General features: G+C 39.6%; 1 protein-coding gene across 3 annotated transcripts in view; it reads left to right on the top strand.

Moving 5' to 3' along the window:
- UBAP2L (ubiquitin associated protein 2-like) overlaps positions 1–27,883 on the top strand; it is a 50,685-nt gene that overhangs the window by 9,299 nt on the left and 13,503 nt on the right. The window contains exons 5-20 of one of the 3 annotated variants that reach the window (XM_006895843.1): positions 5,240–5,441; positions 5,819–5,914; positions 6,271–6,316; positions 7,479–7,591; positions 11,635–11,687; positions 13,212–13,297; positions 14,417–14,588; positions 17,388–17,586; positions 18,119–18,396; positions 18,531–18,703; positions 19,957–20,146; positions 20,893–20,947; positions 22,053–22,224; positions 22,550–22,622; positions 24,623–24,818; positions 24,913–25,001. In XM_006895843.1, coding sequence (XP_006895905.1) covers positions 5,240–5,441; positions 5,819–5,914; positions 6,271–6,316; positions 7,479–7,591; positions 11,635–11,687; positions 13,212–13,297; positions 14,417–14,588; positions 17,388–17,586; positions 18,119–18,396; positions 18,531–18,703; positions 19,957–20,146; positions 20,893–20,947; positions 22,053–22,224; positions 22,550–22,622; positions 24,623–24,818; positions 24,913–25,001 — 2,193 coding nt within the window. The remainder of the gene's footprint in view (positions 1–5,239; positions 5,442–5,818; positions 5,915–6,270; positions 6,317–7,478; positions 7,592–11,634; positions 11,688–13,211; positions 13,298–14,416; positions 14,589–17,387; positions 17,587–18,118; positions 18,397–18,530; positions 18,704–19,956; positions 20,147–20,892; positions 20,948–22,052; positions 22,225–22,549; positions 22,623–24,622; positions 24,819–24,912; positions 25,002–27,883) is intronic. The other 2 variants (XM_006895842.1, XM_006895844.1) reach the window with 2 other exon arrangements.

Raw genomic sequence — 27,883 nt, 5'->3', positions numbered from 1 at the left:
CAGGGTAGTATTCCATTATGTGAATATACCATAGCTTCTCTATCTATTCGTTTGTTGATGGGCACCTGGGTTGTTTCCAACTCCTTGCTATTGTGAACAGAGCTGCGATAAACATGGGTGTGCATATATCTGTTTGGATGTCAGTTACAGTCTCTATGGGGTATATTCCCAGTAGTGGAATTGCTGGGTCAAATAGTATCTCTATTTGCAACTTTTTGGGAAAGTACTATACCACTTTTCACAGTGGTTGCACCATTTTACACTCCCACCAACAGTGAATAAGGGTTCCATTTTCTCCACAACCTCACCAGCTTGCTGTTCTGTTCAATTTTGCTATTCTGACTGGGGTGAGATGATATCTCATAGTTGTTTTGATTTGCATTTCTCTTAGAGCTAGAGATTTTGAACATTTCTTCATGTGCTTATTGGCCATCTAAATGGTGTCTTTGGTGAAGTGAGCAAGTAAATTCTTAATATTTTTTAAATTATTACCTTAGTGAATTATTGATGATGATTTAGGATATGTAGATAGGTTTCAAATAGATAGTCTTCAGATAGAAAGTTTGAAATTTACTTTCAACTTAGTAAATTAAAACAAGTTTTTTTTTAAAAATGAAGATAAGTGTATTAAATAATGTGTAATTTTACCACCCAGAGAAGCCATCCTTCTTAAGGAAAAAAAAAAACACCACCACCACATTTGTGTATTTTAAGAATGGAGTCTTGTTAGACACAGTGTTTTGTATTCTTTATGCTTCATATATGGGAGCTTTGGTAGCTTCAATTTTGTTTTGTTGTGTACCATCGAGTTGGAACTGACCCATAGCTCACCCTCCAGCAGGTTTTCAGAGGTAGTAAATCACCCAGGAGAGGACATTGTTGATCCTCTCCTGGAAAAGCTGGTTGATTTGAACCATGTGCCTTTGGGATTGCAGCACAGTTTCTTACTCCTAGGCCACAGTCACTCGTGTTTTAGAATGACCCTATATATAACAGCTCTGAATCCTGCTCTATCCTGAGCCAACCTTGTTGTCTCTGCACAGCTATTCGCTTTACCCGAGTCACTGAATCAATCCATCTCATCTAGGGTCTTCTTCTCTTGCACTGTCCCTCCACCCTTCCAAGCATGATGTCCCGCTCCAGGGACTGATCCCTTCTTTCAGCATGCCCATAGTATATCAGACAAAGTTTCAGAATCCTTGTCTCCAAAGAGCAGCCTGGTTTCACCCTCTCCAGGACGAACCTGTTTGTTCTCCTAGCAGTCCATGGTATGTTCAACACTCTTCTTCAGCATCAGAGCTTAAAGGCATCAATTCTCTCTGTATCATCCCTAGTCATTGTCCAGCTTTCTGTTACATAGCAAGTAATTGCGAACAGTATAATCTGGATCAGGCACAACTTGGTCTCCAGACTGACATTGTTGCTCTTCAGTACTCTGGAGAGGTCCCTGACAGCAGATTTTCACAGTGTAATTCTTTCTTGGATTTCCTGGCTGCTGGTACCAAGAGTGTTTTGATTTTCTGGCTGTTGATACCAAGAGTATTGATTGTGGAGCCAGGCAAACTAAAGCTATTAACAATCCCAATCTCTTCACCGTCTGTCCTGATGCTTCCAATTGGCCCAGGGGTGAGAATCTTTGTTTTCTTGATGTTGAGCTTCAGTCATATTGAAAGTTGCAGCAAGCACTTGTAAGTCCTCCTCAGTTTCAGCAAGCAAGGTTGTGTCATCTGCATAACGCGGGTTGTTGATTCTTCCTCCAATCCAGATGCCATATTCTTCCTCATAGAATGTAGCCTCCCAGATGATCTGTTTTGCGTAAGGAATTAATGCTTCCAACCCAAAAGTACATAGTTCATTTACTACCAGTTGCTTTGCTGGAGAAGGATGGGCAAACTGACAGTTCCAACTCCACAATACTTGCATCTTACTATATTGTGAGCTTCCCCCACCCTGTATACATGTGCATTTACATCCTGATAACTAAAAACAAAACCAAAACAACCAATCCTCAAAATCACTGCTGTCAGGTTCATTCCACAGCAGCATTGCAAGGGGAGATACCCTCCACCGATCAACAGTCAGCAACAGTCAGTGACAGGGCAGAGAAAGGGACTGGATCTACAATCAATATCCTCGGAGCCAGGAAATCAGGAGACTTATTGTATTGGGCAAGATTGCTGTCAGGGGCCTCTGAAAAACAATGATGTTAATTTGAATACTAAGTTGTGCCTGATTCAGGCCATGATCTTCTCAATCATGTGCCTGTACATCAGAGAATTGAACCATGACTAAGGATGACAAAAAGAATTGGTGCCTTTGAGTTGTGATGTTGAATGGACTGCCAGAGAACAAACAGGTATGTCTTGGAGAAAGTACAGTTGGGATGCTCCCTTGAGACAAAGATGGCAAAGCTTCATCTCTATATTTTGGACATATAGCTAGGTGAAGGGTACCTTGGAAAGGGATATTATACTTAGAAAGATGGAGGGTTGGTGAAGGAGAGGAAGACCCTCAACTAGATAGATTGATAAAGTGCCTTCAGCAGTAGGACACCCCCCCCCCCCGAATCAGTGATGATAAGAATGGTACAACAAAGGGCAGAGTTCAGTTCTGTTGTTCATAGGATCACTATGCGTGGTACTTGATTTGATAGCACCGAACTACCGCCACCACAACCCTCCATCGACTTCAAGTCTCTAAATCTTAGAAGAAGATTTCTCCCTTTAAGCCACAGGTTGATTCGAACCACAGGAGATGCACCTTTTGGTTAGCATGATGACATGCTATAGACTACACCACAGAAGCCATTACATCTTGATACTTTTTTTCTTTTCATTATTTTAGTAAAGTGGAAAATCTCTAAAAATACTAAGAGAATAATGGAATGAATTACAAAATGTAAAAATTTTGCCACATTTACTGTATTGATATTTTCAGAGTTTTTTTCCTTGGGGGGAACTAAGCTATTTAAAAGAAATGGAAAAAAGACTTACAGACATTGTAGTACTTTATTGCCTAAATTCTTAAGCATGTTCCATTAAAGGAGGACATTATTTCACTGGACCATAATACATTATGATACATTATGGTAGTTGAAAAAAATGAACAAAAATTTTAAACTAATCCAGTTCATATACTTAAAATTTGTTAGATATTACATAGCTGCTTCTCAATTTAGGGTCATTGTTTAAACTAGATGGTAACTAGTAAAGTCTTGAAAGTTCTGACATTTCAACTTGGAACTTTTCACTTATACAGATTTTCTGCAATAGTTTGAACATGTAAATCAAAGTAGTTATAAAACTTTAAAAAAAATTTAGAAAGCTCATTTTCTTGAAGGGTGATTGTTTCACAGAGGTGTTGTGCTTGTTTTAATTTTTTAATTTTTCCTTAGGTAACATCAAAGATTGTTCTTTAGGGAAAGTTGGACTGGTTAGGGGATAGGGAGAACACAGAGAATAAAACCTGGATAGAAGGCTTCATATAATCAGACTATATTTTCCTGGTTGTGGTTTGATTTTTTTGAATATAATAGAAATTTCTTTGTGTCTGTAAGTTGTTGTTGTTATTGTTATGTGCCGTCGAGTCGTTTCCGACTCATAGCGACCCTATGTACAACAGCCCTAAACTCTGCTCTATCCTGTGCCAATTGCATTGCCTCTGACACACCCATCCCGATTACCCCAGTCACTGAATCAATCCACCTCATAGAGGGTCTTCCCCTGCTGCACTGTCCCTCCACCCTCCCAAGCATGATGTCCCTCTCCGAGGACCGGTCCCTCCTTACAACATACCCGGAGTATGTCAGACGAAGCCCCAGAATCCTTGCCTCCAAGGTGTAGCCTGGTTTAACCCTCTCCAGGATGAATCTGTTTGTTTTCTTGGCAGTCCATGGTACATTCAATACTCTTCTACAGCATCACAGCTCAAAGGCTTCAATTCTTCTATCCTCCCTAGTCATTGTCCAACTCTGATGCATAACAAGTGATTGCAAAGACCATGGCCTGTATCAGGCGCACCTTAGTCTCCAGAGAGACACCGTTGCTCCTGAGTACTTTAGAGAGGTCCCTAAAAGCAGACTTTCCCATCGTGATACGTTTTTTGGTTTCCTGGCTGCTGGTGCCAACAGTGTTGACCGTGGAGCCGAGCAAACTGAGGCTGTAAACAATCTCAAATCTCTTCACCATCCATCCTGATGCTACCAATTGGTCCAGTGGTGAGAATCTTTGTCTTCTTGACATTGAGCCTCAGTCCATACTGAATGCTGCAGTCCTTGACCCTCTGTAGCAAGTGCATGAGGTTCTCCTCAGTTTCGGCAAGCAGAGTTGTGTCATCTGCATAACACAGATTGTTAATAGATCTTCCACCAATCATGACGCCACACTTCTCCTCATAGAGCCCAGCCTCTCGGATAATCTGTTCTGCATACATGTTGAAAAGGTATGGAGATAGGACACATCCCTGGCATACACCCTTCCCAGTTTTGAACCATGCGGTGTTTCCCTGCTCTGATGACTGCCTCTTGGTCCAAGGATAGGTGTCTGTAGGTAGATAGATAAAAATACACTTGTTTTCTGTATGATTAGTAAATGTGCAGTTGAAAGCTGCTTGTTTGAAGTTGAGAATTAACTTGTAGGAACTTTTTTGTTTTCTTTGGCTCAAAGAGCTCTGGTGACTTTGGTAGTAAGGAGTTGAGCTGCCAACCCAAAGCCTCAAAGTTCAAAACCACCAGCTACTCTATAAGAGAAAGATGGCAGTCTCCTTCTGTATGATTTACTGCCTCTAAAAACCCACTGAAGATATGAGTTGATTTCAACTCGATGCTACGCTACGTAACTACAATACTGTAAGAAGTTGGGGGTTACTGAATACAATCCCCCCCCCCTTTTCTTTACCCAGGAAAATTGAAAGAAAGGGCCCAGTAATTAGGCTAGGTCCTTTGACTAATCTTTTGAGTAGCTGAACTAGACAGAGATCTTAGTGTTCTTTTATAGAAGTGATCTTTGCAATCTTTTAGCCACAAGCACCTGTCCTACAAAAAGGACTTTGACATTAACTGATGTAGAGTAAGTTTTAAGATCCTGTCTATATTCAGCATTTAAATAAGGACAAACTAGTGCAAGTGTCTTAGATAGGGGTTTGAGAGGAGAATGATTAATTAGTTGTCTGCTTTTCACCTCTGGTGTCTTTATAACAACCCATATTGATTAGACATCAACACTTCTTTTCTTTCCTTTAGCATTCTTGGGAGATGGTTGGGAAGAAGAAGGGAGTCTCAGGACAGAAGGATGGTGCTCAGACAGAATCCAACGAGGAAGGCAAAGAAAATCGAGATCGAGACAGAGACTATAGTCGACGACGTGGTGGGCCACCACGACGGGGGAGAGGCGCCAGCCGTGGACGAGAGTGTATGCATGGGGCTTTATCAAAACCAGCTGTGGGTCAGTAATGTCTAGACCCCAGGGATGTGTCACTCTCTTCCTTAAGAGGACCCAGGAATCATCAGATCACCCTTTTGCTTTTTCACTGTCATTCTTCTGAGACCTTGGCATCTTTTTTATGTAGCCTTTTCCAACTATAATTATTAATTTGGCATAAAATTGCCTTGAATTTTGCTAATTTGCTAAAACTGCCCTGTAGTCATTTGGTGATCTCTATTCCCAAGTGACCCTCTTATTTTGTCCTTCCAATTAATTTTCCTTTATTTTTGTCCCCCATAAAATACATGCCATCTTTTTTTATTTTGTATGTATATAAATATATATATGTGTATTCTGTGGACATTGCTGTGACATTTTGTTGGGTTTTTGTATTTTAGTTCGAGGTCAGGAAAATGGATTGGATGGCACCAAGAGTGGAGGCCCTTCTGGTAGAGGCACAGAAAGAGGAAGAAGAGGCCGTGGCCGAGGCAGAGGTGATCAATTTGTGGTGGTTAGAGATATTGGGGAAGAGTAGTTTTAGTTCCATTAGGGGTCTACTTGATTCAAATTAAATTTGAATGATATCTAGTTACCTTAATTTTTGAGTTGTCATGCAAATACTGAAGATAGTTGTGTAGGATGCGAGAAAGAAGGTAAAGTTCTCGATTCTTTATTGCACATATTCTGTACTTGTTTAAGAATCCAGTAATTTAAGCAACAAAACAACATATGGATAGTAATGCTTGTGCTTCTATATTGCCTGTAAGAACTAATTACTTACCATTTCACAGTTGCCTCAGCTAGCTAGCAAGATGGATTTATATCAATTTCTAAAACTCTCTTTCTTTAGGTGGCTCTGGTAGACGAGGAGGAAGGTTTTCTGCTCAAGGAATGGGGTAAGCCTCATTGATCTTTGTTTCAAAAGTCTTTGATTTTTTTTGTTTCCCAAGAATTACAGTAGCATCTTAAAGGGGCTAATAATAGGTAGACATAACAAAACTTATCAGAAAGATTTGTAAACTGTTTAATCAGAAAGATAAGTGAATTTAAGAATCACTTCTTGGGGATGAGATCTGGATCTTTATCTCCGTTTTGATCGCTGTATCTACCTTTTATCTTGTTGATATATCTATGTTGTTGTTATGTGTCATGTCAAGTCTCTTGCCACTCATAGCGACCCTATGTACAACAGCCCTAAACTCTGCTCTATCCTGTGCCAGTCGCATTGTCTCTAACACTCCCATCCCGATAACCCCAGTCACTGAATCAATCCACCTCATAGAGGGCCTTCCCCTCCTGCGCTGTCCCTCCACCCTCCCAATCGTGATGTCCTTCTCCAAGGACCGGTCTCTCCTCACAACATGTCCAAAGTATGTTAGACGGAGCCTCAGAATCCTTGCCTCCAAGGAGCCACCTGGTTTAACCCTTTCCAAGATGAATCTGTTTTCCTAGCAGTCCGTGGTCCTCAGTCCTCAATACTCTTCTCCAGCACCCCAGCTCAAAAGCATCAATTCTCCTTCTATCCTCCTTGGTCATTGTCCAACTCTCTGATGCATAACAAGTGCTTGTGAAGACCATGGCCTGTATCAGACGCACCTTAGTCTCCAGAGAGACAGCATTCTTCTTCAGTACTTTGGAGAGGTCCCTAAACAGCAGACTTTCCCATGGCAATGGGCCTTTTAATTTCCTGGCTATTGGTGCCAAGACTGTTGACTGTGGAGCCAAGCAAACTAAAGCTGTGAACAATCTCAAATGTCTATAGAGATTATAATTACGCTTAACAGGTTTCTGAGGTTATAATTCTTTAAGGAAGGAGCTACTAGTGGGCTCAAACTGCAGCCCTTTTCGATTAGCAGCCCAGCATACCATTGGGGCTCCTGAGTCGGTTGATCATTGAGGAAAAAATTGACAGCATATATAGGCCTATAGTATGGGTCTAGGATTGACTGACTAGGTAGGAAACAGTTAAATTTCTGATTATTATCCTCTTTGAATTAGTAATTAGTGATGTGTTTAGGAGTCAGAGACTCATGTTTGTTTGATTTATTTATTCCCCAGAACTTTTAACCCAGCTGATTATGCAGAGCCAGCCAGTACTGATGAGAACTATGGCAATAGTAGTGGTAATACCTGGAACAACACTGGCCACTTTGAACCAGATGATGGAACAAGTGAGTTTATTATTCATTTATTTGATTCTGAGAATATAAAGAATATTCTTGAAATTAAGAGTTACATTAACAAAATAATGAAGATGGACTCTGAAAAAAAAGTTACATTAAGAAGTAGTGAAATAGATGTTGAATGTAGAGATAAGTGGGAAAAAAGGATGATGAAACTTGAATTTCTATGTACTTCTGTTTGCCATTTCACTTTATTCTCATCACTGTTTTACAAAGTAGATACTCTTTATCATAAACGAAAACTCAAAAAGACGTTAGAAAATTAGCTAGCTGTTGAGCCTAGAATATTTGGCTCTTTTCACTTTGCCCTGCCTCTGCCATTAGCTCCGTCTGTACTTGGTAGTGTCTCTGTTAGCATATCCTTTCTTTCAAAAGAGATATTCGGCTTATGATGCCACTACTTGAACAGGACCCAGAATCAAAACTATCTGTCTGCTTTCTTACATAAACATGAATATTCTTGCGTTCATTCATTTTTCAAAAAGTTTCAGTATTTGGGTAAGAAGAGTTTCTAGGCTTTTCAGTTCTCTTTATTATGGGATTTGAATATGATCGCTTTTTTGTTGATTTAGTGTCGTACCATCTAGGAGGGTATAAATGATTAGACTTGTGTGATAAAGCAAGATGTGTTTTGGGGTAATGGATATTTATATATATTGCTTTAAATAAACCAGACTTTTTAAAACCTCCAGAGTGCTTTCTTGTGAAATCACCTACTGCCTTCAAAGTGGAGGCTTTTCCCCCTCATATACAAAAGAGAAGGACTTGGTAGTAGTTCCAGAAGTTAACTCTTTGCTTCTTGATCCATTTACATTTGACTTATCCCCTTATATATGATCCTCTAGTTCAGGAGAATCATTGGCACAAACAGCTCATTGACTGCCTATAAGATGCTATACCTTAGTTTAAATGCTGCCTGATTTTCAGTCACCAAGCTGTTATAAACGCATTTTGAATATGGCTAGAAGTGTATTATTGGTAAGATAAATTTCTTGTCCAGAGTTCCTGTTAGTTAGGTTAGGCTCTGAAATAGCCTGTAATTTTAAGTCATCATCATACTTAGGAAGTTTAAAAATTGTTTTCATTTATCTCTTGATGACACTCTAGAAGTATTGGTAGCAGTCTGATTAACAAAAGTTACTGTATTTTTTAGCTGTAATTTGTTCTTGGGCATTGGCTTTGGACATTGGGGATTTGCTATTTTTGACTTGGGTCTTTAGCAAAAAGATAATGGTAGTTAAGATACTGAACTGTAATGGTTTCAGTTGTGGAGTAGAAAATCAAACATGGAGTCCTAGTCTTAGGTAGTAAGACTTATCTATCTTTAAGACAGATCTATTTGAAAAAGTAGAAATGAGTGCTTTTACTTAGTGGAGAAGGGAACAGATTTGGTAACCTAGAATAATACCTGTGATTTGTAGCTAAATGAAATATGATGCTGCTGTCATCTTGGTTTGGAAGTCTGTTGGTATAGCTTTATGCATTTCTATCATTGTCAATTTCATAATATGAGCATCCCTTCATGCATGATCTGTGTTTGTGTTTTCATGATAGTTAACTCAAAAGGTCCTTTTTAAATTTAAGAAGAAATTCAAACTTACCCTTAAAGTATCCACAGGTACGGTGGGAGTTGTGTATTGGGGGCAAATGTCCTCACATTACAAGCAAAATTTCACTGGTTGTTTTTTTCTTTCTTTTCTTTTTTGTTTCAGGACTTGATTTCATTGGGGTTGAGGGGTCAAATTATCCCCGAAAATTTGAGACTGCTCCTGGTATGATACATCCAGGCGCCTAACTGCCCCGGATATTTTTCTAGATTTTTATGAACTGAAATATCTGTGGATATGTAATTTTTATGTCTTTCTGCTTTTTCTTTCGTTTTCTATGCCCATTTTTCTTAAAATTTGTTATTTGCCATTCACATTGACTGCTTTCTGCTGATGGCATAGGAACTTTAATCCGTTCTTCAGAGCATTTCCACACTTAATACTCCTTAGTGCTTTCTCTCCATTGCCTTGTTTTTTACTTATTCCTCACTCCTACCCATACCTCCAAAACAAGTACTTATATTCTTCCATTTCATCCCAGTTGTAATCACTAGAGTGCAAAAAAACATTCGTGCATTGAGAAACAGCCTAGAAGAGACAATTTCTTAGGTCACTTCTAACTAGAATTTTGCATGAGTGTTTATCCTGATTCTGGGGATTCATGTGGCTGGATGGAAAAATGTCTATGAGAAGATTAATAGTATCCCTAGAGAGAAAAGAGTGTGATTGCAACTTGTGTAGACTGAGATTGAACTTTATTTGGTTTGGAGAACGTTGTCGTTAGGTAGTTTGGAAATTCCTAGGTAAAGTTTTTTTATTTAGTTTTTGGTTTATGGTGCAATTTTAATGTGATCCTATGAAAGTCATTACAATGAATATACTTTATTCAGGGGATTGAGTTTTTATTATTGAATGGTTAGACGAATTGTATGAGTTTTGTTGGTGTTAAAAATGGTTTTTTCTAGCTCTGGTGGCCTAGTGGCAAAAACTGCACTGCAATCCCAGAGGTACATGGTTCAAATCCACCAGATGCTCTGCTGGAGAAGGAGGGGCAATCTCCTCCTGTACCAGTCAGCTCCGATTTGACGGTACACACACACAAAAATAATAAAATTTTTTTAAAAAAATGTTTTTTTCAGGGATAAGGAAATAATTCTGAATGCTGTACTTCATTTTGTTATCCTTAAGAATGAGGTATTATGTATCATCCTAGAGATGAATGATACAGTGTTGTCTCTTCTACAGATAGGTTCTTACTCTTCCTTCAGTCCCTTTGGTTGAAGGGGAGAATTCTGGATCCAAAATGCCATAAAAAAGATTATTGTTGTTGTTATTACATGCTGTTGAGTCGCCTGCAACCCTATGTACAGCAGCTCTGAGCCCTTCTCTATCCTGTCTCACTAATTCCGACACAACAACCCCGAATGCCCCAGTTACTGTATAAATCCATCTCATCCAGAATCTTCCTCTCCTGCACTGTCTCTCCACCCTTCCAAGCCTACCAGTCCTTCTCCAAGGACTGGTATCTCCTGGCCAGGTGCCCAAAGTATGTGAGGAAGAGCTTCAAAATCCTAGCCCCCCAGGAGAAACTTGGCTTCACTCTCCAAGACAGACTTAGTTGTCTATCTAAGAAAAATTAGATATTCCTAAATATTTTTATGCGTGCACAAATCTAGCAGAAAAGGAGGAATGTGAGAAGATGATGAGTTTATGACCTTCTCATGCTGTCCGAGCTTTGGTATACCAACCTGAGAGTGAACTCTTCCATTGTCTGTTCCATGATGTTGGCAGGACAGATTTCACAATTTGTATGACTGATATTAAGATGATAGCTGTTACTCATTTTCATTTTCTAACTGATCAAGTGGTTGCCAAAGAAATTAGATTACTAAGAGGCTTTCTTTACAGCTTTTATCTAGCTAAACCAGTAAGATCTATAAACTTTACTTCTGATTATACACTTTTTCATTTCCAGTAGAAAATAATACTCCTTGCCCTCAGTTTGGGTTTGAAGGCCTTAGACTGTCCTTTCACTAACCATCATATGGCATCCATTGGTGTTCTTCTATCACTGGTGTTATCTCTCTTCAAATTGCCTGTCATTTTGTCTAATATAAGATAAATAGGTATAATTTGCATGTTCTGATTGAAATTGGCTGCTGCCATGTCACTGAATTGGCAACTAATTTTAGGGACTGAAAGCTTTAAAGAGATTACCTGAAGCATTAGATCTTTCTGTTTATTTCTTTTCTCTGGTTATGGCTATATAACAAAAACTAAAGTAGCTGTAATCTTAAAGCCCTGTTGCTCTGAGGTATCTTTTTCCAAGGGATCTTTTCCCCTACTCTGAAGCCCAAGAATCTCTTCTGGTTACTAAATTCTGGTCACACTTATGGCTGCCAAAAATATTAATGCATTAATGTGTTCTGTGTATGTGCTTTGTAGTGACATAAAATTACTTCACTGTTTTCACTTTGTTTCTAGGTGCATGGAGGACTGCAACCGAAGAGTGGGGAACAGAAGATTGGAATGAAGATGTAGGTATTCCTAGGTCATTTCTCACTAGAGCCTTCTATCCCTAAGTAGTGTTTAGGGATAAAAAATGGGTATGTTTCTACCTCTCAAAATTCACCCTTGAGATTCTGACCCAAAACTTTTACATCCAAAATAGTGTTCTGAGCCAGAACATTTCACATATGTTATATGAAGGAGACTGGGCATGAACAGGACTCTGGAACCACACTATGGAAAGGGCAAGTGCATTGTGTAAGTCCAATACCTGATTGTCGGATTTATCCCACGAAGAGATGGTGGTTGGGTAGGGCAACAGAAATGGAATGAGGCAGGTTATATGTTGAATAACAGCTGCTGGTGGCACAGATAACAGAATTACCACTTCTAGCTACTGACTTTTGGTTGGCATTTAAGCATTCAGTTACTGGCTTGGAGGTGGGTACAAAGTTAAAGTTACTTTGCCAAGTTTTCAAGCTTATGGTGTGGTGGTTCAGGAACTCTTTTTATTTACGTGAAGCCCAACTTTATCGTTTGTAATTGAGATCAGTATTGTGTAAGAATTATATGTCCACCAACTTGGCTCAGTTTTGAAACTTTATATAAGGGTGGCACTTATAGAACTTTTCTGGACTCACTTGAATAATATTTGAGTAAAAGAACCTGATTCCTGTTCACAGGAATGTGCGTGGTGATTTTCCTTGATTTTGGATGAAATCCTACTTTAACATTTTAAAATTTTACTTTTTTATGTATATGCAGGCAAGACAGATTTGTGTGGTAAGAGGAAATGACATATCAAATTGCTTTGGATGGCTTGCTAGGGTTTAAAAATTATAGTAGCATCAACATCCGTGATTTTTATTTGTTATTATAATTGAGCTAGACTGCATTTATGATTATGAGTAAATTTTGAGATTTTGTTTGCGTAAGCAATGTTCAGAAAATGATGGGTGTGAGGTGCTGAATAGATTGTTTATTTTTAGAGAAATATTAAAATGACAGAAAATTGATTTACTATAGTTGCTTACTTAATTTTGGTATTTAATAGTGGAGAGACTAGATATGAAAAATTAGTAAGACCTAAAAATTGTATATAGTTAAAAATCATTCCTAAAAAAAAAATTCATGAGCCCTTACTGCTTCGAAGCTAGGAATGAATTTTTATATCTTTTTTTTTAGCTATAGTCTGTCCTTTCTTTGAGGGTAGTGGAAGATAAAATACTTGGATAGAGGTGTAGGTTGAGAACTATAATGAGAAAATACAATTTTCTCTACATATCTTTTTCTGTTTAACATAATATTGACCAACCCGTAAGTGCATATCATGTGACTCCATTATATTTTACTGGATTCCTTGGCTATACCTTCTTACTGGATAACGTCATTAAGTATATACTGAAGAGATTTAGAAAAGCAATCCTTTTAGGGTAGATAGCTTTTCTTTTTAGGGCGTTCCCTTTTTTGGGTACTGAATTAACTTTAACTTTGCCAGATTTCTAACTGTAGCCTGCTTGACACCGGGAATGACTAATTTCTCTGTCTTCCAGCTTTCTGAGACAAAGATATTCACTGCCTCTAATGTGTCTTCGGTGCCTCTGCCTGCGGAGAATGTGACAATCACCGCTGGTCAGAGGTAAGTGTGGAAAATTGTCTTATTCTGGAGAAATTGACTGTGATAGCTATAAGGAAGATTGGCATGGAATCATTACGGATTGTATGGTAATGTAAAAATGTTAACTAAACGGCATTAGGTTTTTCTTCAGTTGATACTTAATGACTGCATATTAAAGTTTTGAAGCTATTTTTTTCTTTCCAGTACAGCTTTTTATTTATGTGTCAGTATCTCTGGCATTGATTAAAACACAGCACAGTATCATTTATTTTGTAGTAAGTCAGGTAAATTAGAGCCAAAAGTAGAAATCATTTATTTCTGAATTTGCAGTATTATTTAGTTGCTGCTTCTCTTACTTTATAGTAAAAGCTTTGTCTGTTGAGCCCACTGCTTGTCAAGACCCGCCCTCCTTAGATTCTCAGGATCAACGTTAATATGCTTTTTTTAGAATTTAAACCTTGGTATTGGGGTCAGTATTTCTTCCGGAAATACTTTTATTCCTAGACAATCTCATTATTTCTAAGCATACAAGCTCTTGCCTCAGAAAGTTCTACAGACTTTGTGGTATTATTAGCTATTACCAGCGGTAACTTGGAATTTTAGAAAGCTGAAAACCTAAAAAACAAAACCTAAAACCTTTTGAAGATGCCAGTGTTCTGGCATAGAGTTTCATTGATAATAGTACTAAAATGATGAAAAAAAGATTGTAAATTTTGGCTCAGTAACTAACTAACATTTGATAGTTCATTGAATTAATACTTTCCCAAAAATAAAGATTTTCAGTCATCGTTATGGGTTGGTAAAATTAGTGTAACTCAATAGGATACGTAGCTGTAGTTAGGTGCCATTGACTCAATTAAAACCTGTAGCGATCCTGTGAACAACAGATCTGAACCCTGTCCTATCCTGTGCCATCTTTACACTTTGTGACACACTGCAGCCCATTGTAGCAGTCACTGTGTCAATCCAAAAATAGCTTTATACATGATGTGTTTTGAAAAATTGAGCATTTTAGGAATTTATGGAGTTTTTTCCTCAGTCTGCTTAGAAGCAGTAAGTGCTTCATTCCGATTTAACTGTAGTTTAAGTCAGGTGTTGATGAAGTTATCATTCATCAAGATCTCATCCATTCTCCACTAGAATTGACCTTGCTGTTCTGTTGGGAAAGACACCATCTTCCATAGAGAATGATTCATCCAGTTTGGATCCATCTCAGGCTCCTTCTCTTGCCCAGCCTCTGGTGTTCAGTAACTCAAAGCAGAGTGCTATGTCACAGCCTGCTTCGGGGAATACATTTTCTCATCACAGTATGGTAAGTATAAACTTGATTTAGCTTAATCAAACTTTCTTCCTTTCATCAACACACACACTCACACTTCTGTCTCTCTCTGTCTCTGTCTTTGTCTGTCTGTCTCTTCCCCCCAATCTCTCCCCAATTCATTCTTTCCAAGGATAGTCAGAGGCAAAACACCTTGTTGTGCTCTATGGGAGAACTTGACTTTGGACAGACAGGCTCATAAAAAGCAAAATCTTTTTAAGCAAGACTGTTTTACAGATTGGCTTTGCACTAGAAAGCACTACTTTGTAATTATGATGATGATGATGATAAATTTCTTTAATCTACTTCCTCAAGATGTCTTTTAGGATAGTCTAAGATACATAACTTTTCAGTAGGCTGATAGCTTTATATAGTAATGGGGTGAGGTGAGGAAAAATTTCCATCTTTGTTATCTAATGCAGCTTTAACAAATTGGTGGATATTATTCTCACAGTTTAAGAGTTCAAATTTAGGGAAACACTTTATTTTAGCTCTGCGGGAACATCAGTGTTTCCTTTCAACATCTGTGGGCCTAATACTTGATATTGAGTTGGAACCTTGGAATTGCTGGTGGATTCAAACCACCGAGAGGTTCAACCTTTGTGTTTTCAGAGCAGCTCCCTATAGGCTAGGCCAGCAGAGCTCCTGCATTGACATGTTCTTGTTACGTACCTTTAAGCCAGAACCAACTTCATAGATGACCTTCTAAGTGGGTTTTCAAAAGCAGCTCTGGTGGCCCAGTAGTAAGTATCTGTGCTGCAGTCCTGAGGGCACTGGGTTGGAATCTACCAGCTGCTCCATGGGAGAAGGATGGACGGTCTCCTCCCCTGCTGGAGGGTCAGCTGTGGATTGGTTCTGACTCGATGATGCACAAAACCAAAATTGCACTGGAGGAGATTGCCCATCTTTGTCCTGCAGAGCTGTTAGTAGATGTGAACCACCTGCCTTTGGGTTGACAGCACAGCAGAGAGGCACCAGAGCTCTCTCAGGAGCATAGAGGTCAGGATGTATAGCACATTTACAAATTTTGGACAGTAGTTGTAATCAATACTTGAGCCAAATTGACATGTAGTAGTATTAGGAGGATACACTTCATTCAATCTGACATCTCTGTCTTCTCTTTCCCACCTCTATGTCCTTGCTACCCATGTGCAAAAGATGGCATCCCAAAAGTTTTTAATCATCTCTTTAAGTTTATTGTCTTTATCTTCTAAATTCATTTAAATCTATGGATGAGACTCTAGGCATATTCTATCCAGGGGCAGAATGCCTCTTCTTTTGTAAACCTATGTAATTTAAACTACAAATTATTCTTTTTTAAAGGTACACTGGTAGAATAAACAGAACGTAGACATTTCCATTTCAAATGGGAGAGATTGTAGGAGGAAAAGGGATACTAGCCAAAATGCAATTCTCAAACAAAGCAGAACAATTTTCATTAGCTCTTTTAAGGCTTGAAAATAATCTTCTGGTCTCTGTGACCATTTACGAAGTAGTCTTTTCCCCTCTATACTGTAGATGTTAGGCATGCCTCCTGGATTCTGTTCGGAGGCCCTTTTCCCCAGGGCTTTAGCTCTATCCTTATTTCTTAGTCTGCATGGCAGACCACTCCCTTGGCCTTGTTCTTTTTTCCCCTTGGTTATGGCAGCTCTACCCTATCAGGTTTAGGCAGCAACACTAGCTCTTCCTCCTGGCACTTCTAAAAGGCAACTTAATGCTGTAGAGTCCCATTTAACAATGATCTTACTCTTTGAAATTTTGCAGGCTATTATTCTGCCCTTTGAGACCACAGAGTTCAAGTACTACCATTTAGGATAGAAACAACCCTGCTTGTCCCTGCTTCTTGTCACTCCTGCTTCCTGATCCCTTGGTTTCTTCATCACTGGAGCCTTTTAGGTTGGCCCAGCTTTTATCTTCCTCTAGCAAGTGTTCCATAGGTCTTCTGCTGGTAAGTTCCTGCAGGCAGTCCACTACTCCAGCAAGCGTTGGGCAGAAGCTTTCTTCATCTGTGGGTTGACTCCTCTGCTATTTTAAGTGTGTAAGTCTACCAGTGGTCTCTTGAAGGCATTTTAGACTTTCACTGTTAGGCATCTTAAAACTATACCCATTGCCCAGTTCTAAAAGTGCTTCTGCATTTTACATAGCTGTTAAAGCTACAACCCACTTTTTTCATTGCCTGGTGCTGTCATGCAGAAATACCACAAGTGGTTGACTTTAACAAACTGAAATGAATTCTTACAGTTTAGGAGGCTACAAGTCCAAATTCAAGGTGTCAGTTCTCAGGGAAGGCTTTTTGTTTCTGTTAGCTTTAGTGAAGGTCTTCTTTAAACATCTGTGGGCCTAGCATTCTTTGAATGTCTTCATTGTGCCTGGGAATTAATCTTGCCCTGGGTCTAGGAGGTTCTTAGCAGAGGAGCACTGTGTCCAGAAGACACACTTTACCTTCTGGCTATTCTTTCTTGGTGATACTGTGGCCCACTTTAACTTTTATTTTCAAGTGTTTAGTATGTGCCAGTCATGTATTAAGTGCTTCTTTTAATCTTCAACAATGTCAAGGATACTACTTTTAGTCCTCTTTTGAGCTAACGAAATTGAGGCACAGAGACATGAAAAGAAATTTTTCCAAGGTTTTGATGGTAGGATTTGAATTTAGACAGTCTGCTTAGCTATACTTAGTGATTTTTTTTTTAAACTTGTGTGATCCATACTCACTCCTGCAGTTAGTGCCTTTCTGAATGGTGCTGAACAGAGTTGTTTATTGGGGATTTCTCTAATTCTTCTGTTGTTCTACAGGTGAGCATGTTAGGAAAAGGATTTGGTGATGTTGGTGAAGCTAAAGGTGGGAGCACCACAGGCTCCCAGTTCTTGGAGCAATTCAAGACTGCTCAGGCCCTGGCTCAGTTAGCTGCTCAGCATTCTCAGTCTGGAAACACCACCACCTCCTCTTGGGACATGGGCTCAACCACACAATCCTCGTCACTGGTGCAGTATGGTGAGAAGAATAGGATGTGGTTTGAAGTATTTGAGCATTATAGTCAAGGGGCCAGTGGGGATAGATAGTGAAGACTGTGCCCTAAAATGAATTGTGAGTGGGGCAGCCAAGTGGGTAGTTTCCCACACTGATTCTTCCTGGCTTGATAAGAAAGTATGTCCAAAGTTGAGAAATGATAAGAAATTTGAGACTGTATGTCTAATTAACCCTTGCATTATTATTACCTATTGTAAGTAATGCATAATTAAAATCTTCTGACCTTGGAATTGTGGGTTCTTTTTATATTTATTTTCAGGGTTTAAAAATAGCATTGCCTTTGGAAGAATTCATGAATTTGGCCATGATAAAACTTTGTATTTAAACATGGGCAATTCCTAGATTACTATCTTTGATTTGATTCATTAAGAACAAATATTATTTAATGAAAGTAAGTGCAATAAACAACTATTTTGTGAAGTCCTGATTTAACTCATTGGTGTAGAGCAAGATGATAGTATTACCTTAACGGTCATCAGCACCTCTTCTCTTGCAGATTTGAAGAACCCAAATGATTCAACAGTGCACAGCCCATTTACAAAGCGCCAGGCCTTCACTCCATCTTCAACCATGATGGAGGTGTTCCTTCAGGAGAAGCCACCTGCTGTGGCCACCTCCACAGCTGCACCCCCACCTCCCTCTTCTCCTCTGCCAAGCAAACCCACCTCGGCTCCACAGATGTCTCCTGGATCTTCAGACAACCAGTCCTCCAGCCCGCAACCAGCTCAGCAGAAACTAAAACAGCAGAAGAAAAAAGCCTCTTTAACTTCTAAGGTACTTGAATTTTAGATATAAGGCGAAGAGGTGTGGGGTTTGGGGATTTCTGAAGTTAGAGTTTGGAAATTTGAAGGGATGTTTTTATAAAATGAATTAACACACTCTCTGTTCCTTCTTTTTCTCTCCTTTAGATGCCTGTTCTGGCTGTGGAGATGCCTGCCTCAGCAGATATCTCAGGGCTAAACCTTCAGTTTGGGGCATTGCAATTTGGGTCAGAACCTGTCCTTTCTGATTATGAGTCTACTCCCACCACGAGCGCCTCTTCAAGCCAGGCTCCAAGCAGCCTATATACCAGCACGGCCAGGTAAAGGAAACATCAAGCCATTTTATCTCTTTTATTAGACTTTTATTACTATGTCTAAGTCACTTGTTGGTTTCTAGAAATCTGGAGAGGTCAAGATTCTATTTAGGTAAAGGAAAAAGGCCACTTTTATTTTGTTAATTTAACTATATATAAACTTTAAAGTGTTGTTACCTTAACATCTAGGTTTTATGTCACTTCAAATAAAATATAAATATCCTTTAGCTAATTCTAGAATGTCCAAGAACAGTTCTGAAAGATGTATACTGCACCTGTGGCACAGGGCTTTGGTACTTGCCACAACTAAAAATGCTGGTGGCACTTAATTCACGCCTAATCCAATGACTGTGTTCTAGGAAGGAGATGGTAATGTTTTATGTTATGTTATGTTATAGGAAGAAAAGAATGTTACTAGTAGATTTTTTTCCTACTTCCTCTGATAATCTGTCCTGGAGAGTCATTTTAACGGAAAATCATGGGAAATTTAAGGGACTAGACTTGTTTTTCCATCCTGGGCTCTAGGCTAGAGCTATTGAAACATAATAGCCACCAAATCCTTAATTTTTTAGCTTTCTTCAGTAGAGTCTTACCAATAACCTTGAATCTAATAGCTCCTGGAGCTCAAAATTCATTGAAATGAGTATGATTCAAAGTGATGTTTGTGTTACGGTATCGTGAAAGGAGCTGGAATAGTGTATCCACTGATCTTTTAACTTTATAAAAATAGCAGAATATAAAGGAACAAGAGGTTTTTCTTTTCCTTTAAGGCCTAGAGTCAGTGTGGGTTTTTTAAGTTTGTTTTTAAAAAACAAAAAAAAACAAAAAAAAAACACCCCAAGACCCATAAAATAGCACACTTCCATCCTTAGTTTAGACCTCTGGTGAGGTCAAGGTTCAGTCATAGCTGTCGAGTTAGACCTGACTCATAGCTGACCCTCTGCTGGTTTTTCAGAGGCTTTTGTAAATTGCATAGGAGGGGATTGCTCATCTTTCTCTCAAGGAGTGGCTGATGAATTCATACCACCAGAGAGGCATGGCCTCTTGGCCAACAGTGCATCTCTGTTAAAAACTATGCTACCATAGTCCCCCGGCGGTATAGGATGTAGAAATTGCTCATGTTGTCAAGAGGAAAAGTATGGCAATATTCTTTTTGCTTTTGGAACAATTTTTAATAGTAGATCACCACTGTCTTAATAGCAGTGGATCTTCTTTATTTAATTTCTCTGAGATTTTTTTTTTCTCTTCATTCTCAACAGTGAATCTTCATCCACAATTTCATCTAACCAGAGTCAGGAGTCTGGTTATCAGAGCGGCCCAATTCAGTCAACAACTTATACCTCCCAAAGTAATGCTCAGGGCCCGCTATATGAACAGAGATCCACGCAGACTCGGCGGTACCCTAGCTCCATCTCTTCATCACCCCAAAAGGACCTGACTCAGGCAAAGGTAGTGGTATCATTTGATGGTATTTATTAGTTAGGAGAATAGTGAGCAAAGTTCCTTAAATACTAGTGTATTTCTTCTTGGCAAAACCACTAAGAAACCCACATGCTGATTGAGAAGCTGGGCCTGGGAAGAGTGCATCAGAGAGAAGGAGCTTATTTCTGTGGTTGGTGGAAATTGAAAAGAAAAATTCTTTTGTACAAGTGTGGTGGTTCAGAGCCAGAAATCATTCTCTTTACACTAACTATTTATTGTTTCTAGTAGAATTGGCCTTAAGCTTCTCTCTCCTCTTTTTGGAAGATCTATTTGCTAGACTTTTTTGTGCATATCAGTAGACCTCACCTTGCTGTATCTTGGATTGGTGAGGGGGACAGCATATGCCACAGGAGAAATGGAGTGACAGCCAAATACAGCCAGCTGAGTATGTGGTTTGGCTGAACTGTCTTGCTCCTACATCCTGCTTCAGGGATCATTGAATTTATACTTTGAGCCATTCTTGCACCTTGAGTATAGGATATTTTTAGGAGTATGGAGGTTTGCTTTTCATTACATTTAGTCACAGGAGGTTTGTCTATTTTCCTTTATTTGCTGTCTGTTAAGTTTTGTTATTTTGTACTTCTTTGATAAATCCACATTGTGTTACTCCTTTGGTAAACTTGTAGTATCTTTCCGAAAGATTTACTGACTGAAATTAATCTTGGTTAGTGCTGACCTGTCCTATTTACTTGTATCTCTGTTTCTTGTACCAGAATGGTTTCAATTCTGTGCAGGCCACGCAGTTACAGACCACGCAATCCGTTGAAGGTGAGTGTTTCCCAGGCTTTTTCTTCATCCTTGGAGTATTTTTCCCTCCCTCAGTATTTTTAAATTTTTCTGTAGTGAATACAGCTTCCTCAGTGATCAGATTGTTAGGTTGGTTATAATCTTATCTTGATTCTACCCTGTGCCTTGATCATAGACCACCCTGTTCTCCACCTTTTACAGTGATTGTTTCCATTGGCCACATGAGAACAGTACTGTAAAATGGTTGGAATTTTCCTCTTTATTTAAAAAAAAATTTTTTTTGTGTACCATCAAGTCGGATCTGACTGGTACTGGAGGAGATTGTGCCTCCTTCTCCAGCAGAGCATCTGGTGGATTTCAACCGCACACCTCTAGGATTGCAGTGCAGCTTCTTGCCAATAGACCACCAGAGCTCGCCCAAATTTCCCCCTTTTCTTAAAAATAAATAAATAAATAAATAAATACAAAACCAAAAAAAAAAACACCAAAGACATTTATGTACACCTATGTTTATTGCTGCATTGTTCACAATAGCAAAGATGAAAATGGAAGCAATTCAAGTGCCCATCAACAAACGAATGGATAGAGAAGCTCTGGTATAGTCACACAATGGAATACTTTGCAGCATTGAAAAATAAGGAACTCATGAAATATTAAACAAAATGTGTGACTTTGGAGGACATTATGCTGAGTGAAATATCTTAGTCACAAAAGGATATATACTGTGTAATGCGACTGTTAGAAAATAGGATTGACATCGGGGTTGGGAGAAAACTAAGAAAAGGAGGGATAAATAATGTACATTGCATTGAAACAGATGAGGGAGAGAATTCTTTAAAAGGAATATATGATTAGGTATTACTTGCATGACAAGAGTCCATTATAAGAGCTGCATAGTAAATTGGACTGCAGGGTGGATTGTATAACAATGAAAGAATTTTTTTTTTCCCTCCCAAAGAGAAAAGTGAACTGGGACAGGGAGGAAAATGTGCAACAATGAATGAATGGTTTCATTAAAAAAGACATTCAGCTTTAAAAATCACAAATGGTTCTCTATACTCATCCTTCACTTCTCTTGGTGAATCAGTGTCAAAACAGAGTGGATGCCTATCTTCCTTATTTCTAGGTGCTACGGGCTCTGCAGTGAAATCTGATTCACCTTCCACGTCTAACATCCCTCTTAATGAAACGGTATCTGCAGCATCCTTACTGACAACAGCTAATCAACATTCATCCTCCTTGGGTGGCTTGAGCCACAGTGAGGAGATTCCAAATACAACCACAACACAACATAGCAGGTGATTTGGGGTGAGGGTATAGATTGAGATTGGTGAGTAACAATAACAGAGCTCTCTGGTTCTATCTTCCTGCCTCTACCTGGTAGAGACCACATTAGCCCTGCTTTTGTAGTAAGCATGTTACCTAAAAACTTTGGGAAATGCAGAGAAAGTTATTTTTCCTTTTGAGTATCTACTCTTGATCTAACTGGCCATTGTACTTAGTAAATGTTCTTAAGCCTCTTTGGCCTCATATTCTTACCCCTCCCCCTGGTCTTCATTGAAGCTCTAGGTCAGGTAGATAACTGTACCACCTTGGCTGATGGCAGCTTCTTTCTCCTTTTAGCACGTTATCTACACAACAGAATACCCTTTCATCGTCAACATCTTCTGGGCGCACTTCGACATCCACTCTTCTGGTAAGTGTAATGCTGTAAAAGAGGAAACATAGTTCTACAGTATTTAGTAGCTTTCCAACCATATGATTTTCCCAAGAGGGGATTCTTAAAGATTTCTTTATGAGATAGATGTCAGACTGGGGCCAAGGTCAAAGGGAGAACAAAGGATTCAAGGACTGTCTACATGTCAACAATGGGAGTGAACAGCCTCCATGTTCTGATGAAATTACCATGGAGTGCCCCACCCTTCCCTCCTTAAACCACAATGGGATGTCCCTCTCTTCCCTCCCTAAAAACCTTTACTATAAAACCTGCCCTAATCCACTTTAGGGCGAGGTATTTCCCTGGTCTAACCCTCTGCCTGTTTCTCTCTCTGCAGACCAAGGAATGCTGCCCGGGAGACCCCTTAATAAAACTTTAGCTTCCTTTCTTTCTCTGGTTCCTTCCTTGAGTCCTTGGCCTTATGTCCAGTGCAGAGACCTAACAATAGCAAAATGGTAATTGATCTGAGTTTGCAGAAAAGGAGCAAAAGTCTTTATAGAGGGGAGCCAAGAGGTAGAGGAATCCAGAAATATTGCAGACTTGTGATCCATTCCCAAGAGCCCTGGAAGTGACATTCTGGGCTCTTTTTATCTGACTCTCTTCCCCCTACACACCATAACCAAAGATGGATAAAGCTTTGTATGCTACAGTAAATTCCGTAAGACATGTTTCCTAAATTGTGTAGGTTTCTAATTAGTGTTGGGCACACTGTACATGAATTAAAGAGCATAAACAGTGTGTACCTCTGATATCTTAAAGGGAAGTAGCGATGAATAAAAACATTTAGGCAAAGTATTTGTTTTTCTTATGACGTATAATAGCTATTTGTAGCATCAAGTTTAACTTGCACAAGAAAGCAAATAACTTAAAAAGACCCATTTTGGGCAAAGATAGCAGGATTGCTGGGTGCTTGGAAGAATATTGAGGATGAAGACTTTCTAAGGAATATCTTCCCTTAAATATGCCATTTTAGGGTTAAAATTGTTAGAATTTGCACACACCCATCCCTCTTCCATGAGATGGTTTCTTAGGCTGTGCTAGAAAACTGTGGCTATTAGAATAGGGTTTTTTTGTTTTGTTTTTTTAAATCTCAGTTGTCATCATCTACTTTCTGGCCACTGTTAACAGTCAAAGAGCCTAGTGTTTTGTTTTGTTTTTAGGGTGCTTGTCTCCATTTCCCCTGCTGCCCTCTGAATAGCATGATGATGTAAAGTCTACTCTTTTTTTTTTTTTTTTATTTTGTGTGCATGTACCGTCAAATCAGATCTGACTGGTACAGGAGGATATTGCGCCTCCTTCTCCGGCAGAGCGTCTGGTGGATTCGAACCGTGTTCCTCTGGGATTGCAGTGCAGATTCTTGCCACTAGGCCACCAGAGCTCCCCGTAAAGTCTACTCTTAACACCTTGACATATTAATCTAGAATGTCTAACTGAAGAATATTTTGTAATTCTTTCAGACTACTTTTTGACAGCAGACACCCCAGTACTCTGCCTTGCCACTGGGAAATTAGCATGATGATAAATTACTTAGCATCTCAGCTCATTGTTCTTGAGTTAGAACTGACTTATAGCTGACCCTCTAGTGGGTTTTTGAGGCTATAAATCGCATGGGAGGAGATTTCTCATCTTTTTCTCTAAGAAATGCTGGTGGATTTGAACCACCAGAAAGAGGCAAGGTCTTTGGGTGAGTAGCACAGCTCCCTACAGATAGTACCACTCTTGTTGTTTTGTACTGTAGAGTTGGAACCAACCATAGCTGGACTCTCTGGCAGGTTTTCAGAGGCAGAGGCAGTTAATCGTTTAGGAGGAGATTGCCCACCCTTCTTCGCGGAGCACCTCATGGCCTAGAACCACTTGTCTTTTGGATTGCCACTAGAGCTCCCTTACTCAGAAAAAGAGACTCTTTATCTTTGCTGACCTATGATGCTAATTGGTATTTCCTTCTTCCCTCCCCCATGCATCATCCCCTTTTTTTGAAGCACACAAGTGTGGAGAGTGAGGCGAATCTCCATTCTTCCTCCAGCACTTTCTCCACCACATCCAGCACAGTCTCTGCACCTCCCCCAGTGGTCAGTGTCTCCTCCAGTCTGAACAGTGGCAGTAGCCTGGGCCTCAGCTTAGGTAGCAACTCTACAGTCACAGCCTCAACTCGAAGCTCAGTTGCTACAACTTCAGGTAATATTGAGTAGAATGTGGATGGCGTTTCTCTGAGATGAGGAGAAAAATAATTGTATACGACAGGATAAAAAAAATATAATATCTCTTACAGGAAAAGCGCCTCCCAACCTTCCTCCTGGAGTCCCGCCATTGTTGCCTAATCCATATATTATGGCTCCTGGGCTTTTACATGCCTACCCGGTAAGTGAAACTGAAGGGTCTTCTCCACAAGACTAGGGTGGTAGGAGATTAAGAATACATCTCTTTACATGTCGGTTTTACAGATAATACTTCTATAGACATATGTGTTAATAGACTATTTTCTATAGTGCAGCAGAGGGCAAAATTCTGAAACCTTCTTAACCATAACCAAACACCTTGAAAAAATGAGTTGGTGGCCTGGGAGCACAAGAGTGTCTTGGTCAGAGTCACAAAGACAATGTTCCGTGTACCATTGTCATGAAGTGGTGACTGGAATCTTAAAAGCTTGTGAATGGCCATCTGACTGCATCTATTGGTCTCAAAGAATGAAGAACACCAGAGACTATTACTATATACTCTTTGGAATAATGTACCATCTGAACTTCTATCTATACAACCCTTAGGCCAATCAGAACTAGATGACATCTGGTTACCACTGGTGACCACTCAGGGTTACAGCGCACCTTCTTGCCACCAGGCCACAAGAGCTCTGGGCGTGCGCGCGCGTGTGTGTGTACCATCGAATCAGATCTAACTGCCACAGGAGGAGATTGCCATTCTGGTGACCACTCTGAAAGGGATCACAGTAGAAGGTGTCTGATAGAGTTAGGGGAATGTGGAACAACATTCAAAATAGTCTAGGCTAATAGAGATGGGTGAAACTTTACTCTGTGGTCCTTAGTCATCCTTCAAGCATGAAACAGAAAATATCCCCACAACTCAACTTTCAGGCCTAATCAAGTGATGAGTAATACCAGGAAGCAACATGTTGTTTTTGTTAATTGCCATTGAGTCGAGTATAATCCATAGCAATCTTGTGAACAATAGATCTGAACTTTTCTCACACTTCCTAACACACTAGAGCCCATTGCAGGTCACTGTCAATCCACCTGGTCAAGGGCCGTCCCTGACCCTCTGCCGTTCCATGTATAATATCCTTCTCCAAGGAGCAGCCCTTCCTAGCAACATGCCCAGTGTATGAGGCAAAGCCTCATCATCCTTGCCTTCAAAGAGCATTCCAGCTGCACCATCTCCAAGACATAGCTGTTCTTTCATTCTTTTTTTTTTTTTAAATTTTGTGTGTGTACTGTCAAATCGGATCTGACTGGTATAGGAGGAGATTGCCCCTCCTTCTCCAGCAGAACATCTGGTGGATTCAAACCATGTACCTGTGGGATTGCAGTGCAGTTTCTTGCCACTAGGTCACCAGTACTCCCTAGCTGTTCATCCTTTAAGCAGCATAGTTCTTAGAATAATTGACCATACATGGTCAGTAGGGCAACATTGGCCCAGACAAAGCTCACAAGGCAGGAAGAAATGAGAAAAGAGGAGCCAGGAAACACAAGGAAGATGTGGAAAGAGTACTGTTACAATGTGAGGATGGTAATTGGTGTTAGAAAATATAATGTCTATGAATCAATTCAGGGAAAACCAGTTTGTAAACTTTCATTCAAATCATAAGAAGAGTCAAACAACAGCAGCAGCACTCAAGAACTGTGATTATTCAAAAAGTACTGTGAAATGGGAGAGTCCAATGGGCATTATGCTGAGTGAAATGACTTAAGTCACAAAAGGACAAATACGGCATGAGACAGCTATTATCAAAATGAGACAATAACTAAAAATATGTATGAGTGGAAGGGGGAGGGAATAATCACTAGCATAGCAGAGGTTAATACGTCAGTGGGAGGTGAAGGAATAGGAAAGATGCAATGTGGTCTTGAAGAGATGGGGTGATAAAAAGCATAGATTAATAGTAATTACATAAAATAAGGTACATGAATGAAATATATATGAATGATTGTATGAAACAGTAAATAAAATTAAAAACGATAGAAGACAATATAGTCTTTAAAAAGTTGAAAAACAAGGGAGCTCTGGTGGCCTAGTGGCAAGAAACTGTACCGCAATCCCAGAGGTATGCAGTTCAAATTCGGGGCAATCGCTTGTACCAGTCAGATCCAATTTGACAGTACACAAAAAATAATAACATTTTTTTAAAAAGTTGAAAATAAAAAAGAAGCTGATAGAACTATTTTTTTTTCTTGTTGTGTACTGTCAACTTGGATCCAGCTGGTACAGGAAGAGATTGCCCCTCCTTCTCCAGTGGAGCATCTGGTGGGTTCACACTGTGAGCCTTCGAGATTGCAGCAGAACTGTTTTTTTAAATAGCTCTTTCAGGTGCAAAAAACAATTAAGATACAGAGTAGTAAATGAATGATTACAATACATTTAGATTTTTCATTTATTAAGAATAAAACTACAGGAGACTTGGTTTGCTTGTTGTATTGCTGCTGAGAACCAAACATGGTCCTGCCATGGCAGCAGCTCCTACAGCTGCCTGACAATGTCTGTATTTAGTAGAGGAGCCGCCACCTGTGCACAACAACAATAAAAGAAAGGAACCGCTTTTGCTGCCTTAAGCTCATGCTGCAGATAGATAGCACCACTAGCAATGATAAAGGCAGTGGGGAAAATGGGGGGCTAGAACCTTGTATGTTCCTCATCCTTTATCCACAGTGGAGACATGGAGAAGATCTCTTTGAATGCACAACATGAATCAGGGCAGAGTAGTTCAAGGGGCAGTTCTCATTGTGACAATCCTTCCCCACAAGAAGCTGAACAAAGTATGTTTGGTAGAGAAATGATCCCAGCAGGGACCATAGCTCTCAATCATAAGGGGAAGCTACAGAAGGAGAGAAAGAAGTTGAAGCTTTAAAGAAAAGTGTGTTGTTGTTGTTGTTACTGTTATGTGCCATCAGGTTGCTTGCGACTCATAGCGACCGTGTGTACAAGAGCACTAAAAGCCGTTCTATCCTCGCTGTCTCAAACACACTCATTCCCACCACTCCACTCACAGAATTGATCCATCTCATCGAGGG

Source organism: Elephantulus edwardii, unplaced genomic scaffold (genome assembly GCF_000299155.1).
Source record: "Elephantulus edwardii isolate Elephantulus edwardi_28Jun2011 unplaced genomic scaffold, EleEdw1.0 scaffold00176, whole genome shotgun sequence".
Taxonomy (NCBI): Eukaryota; Metazoa; Chordata; class Mammalia; order Macroscelidea; family Macroscelididae; genus Elephantulus; species Elephantulus edwardii.
Note: the sequence above shows the minus strand (reverse complement) of the source record. Positions and strands in the feature narration are given on the sequence as shown.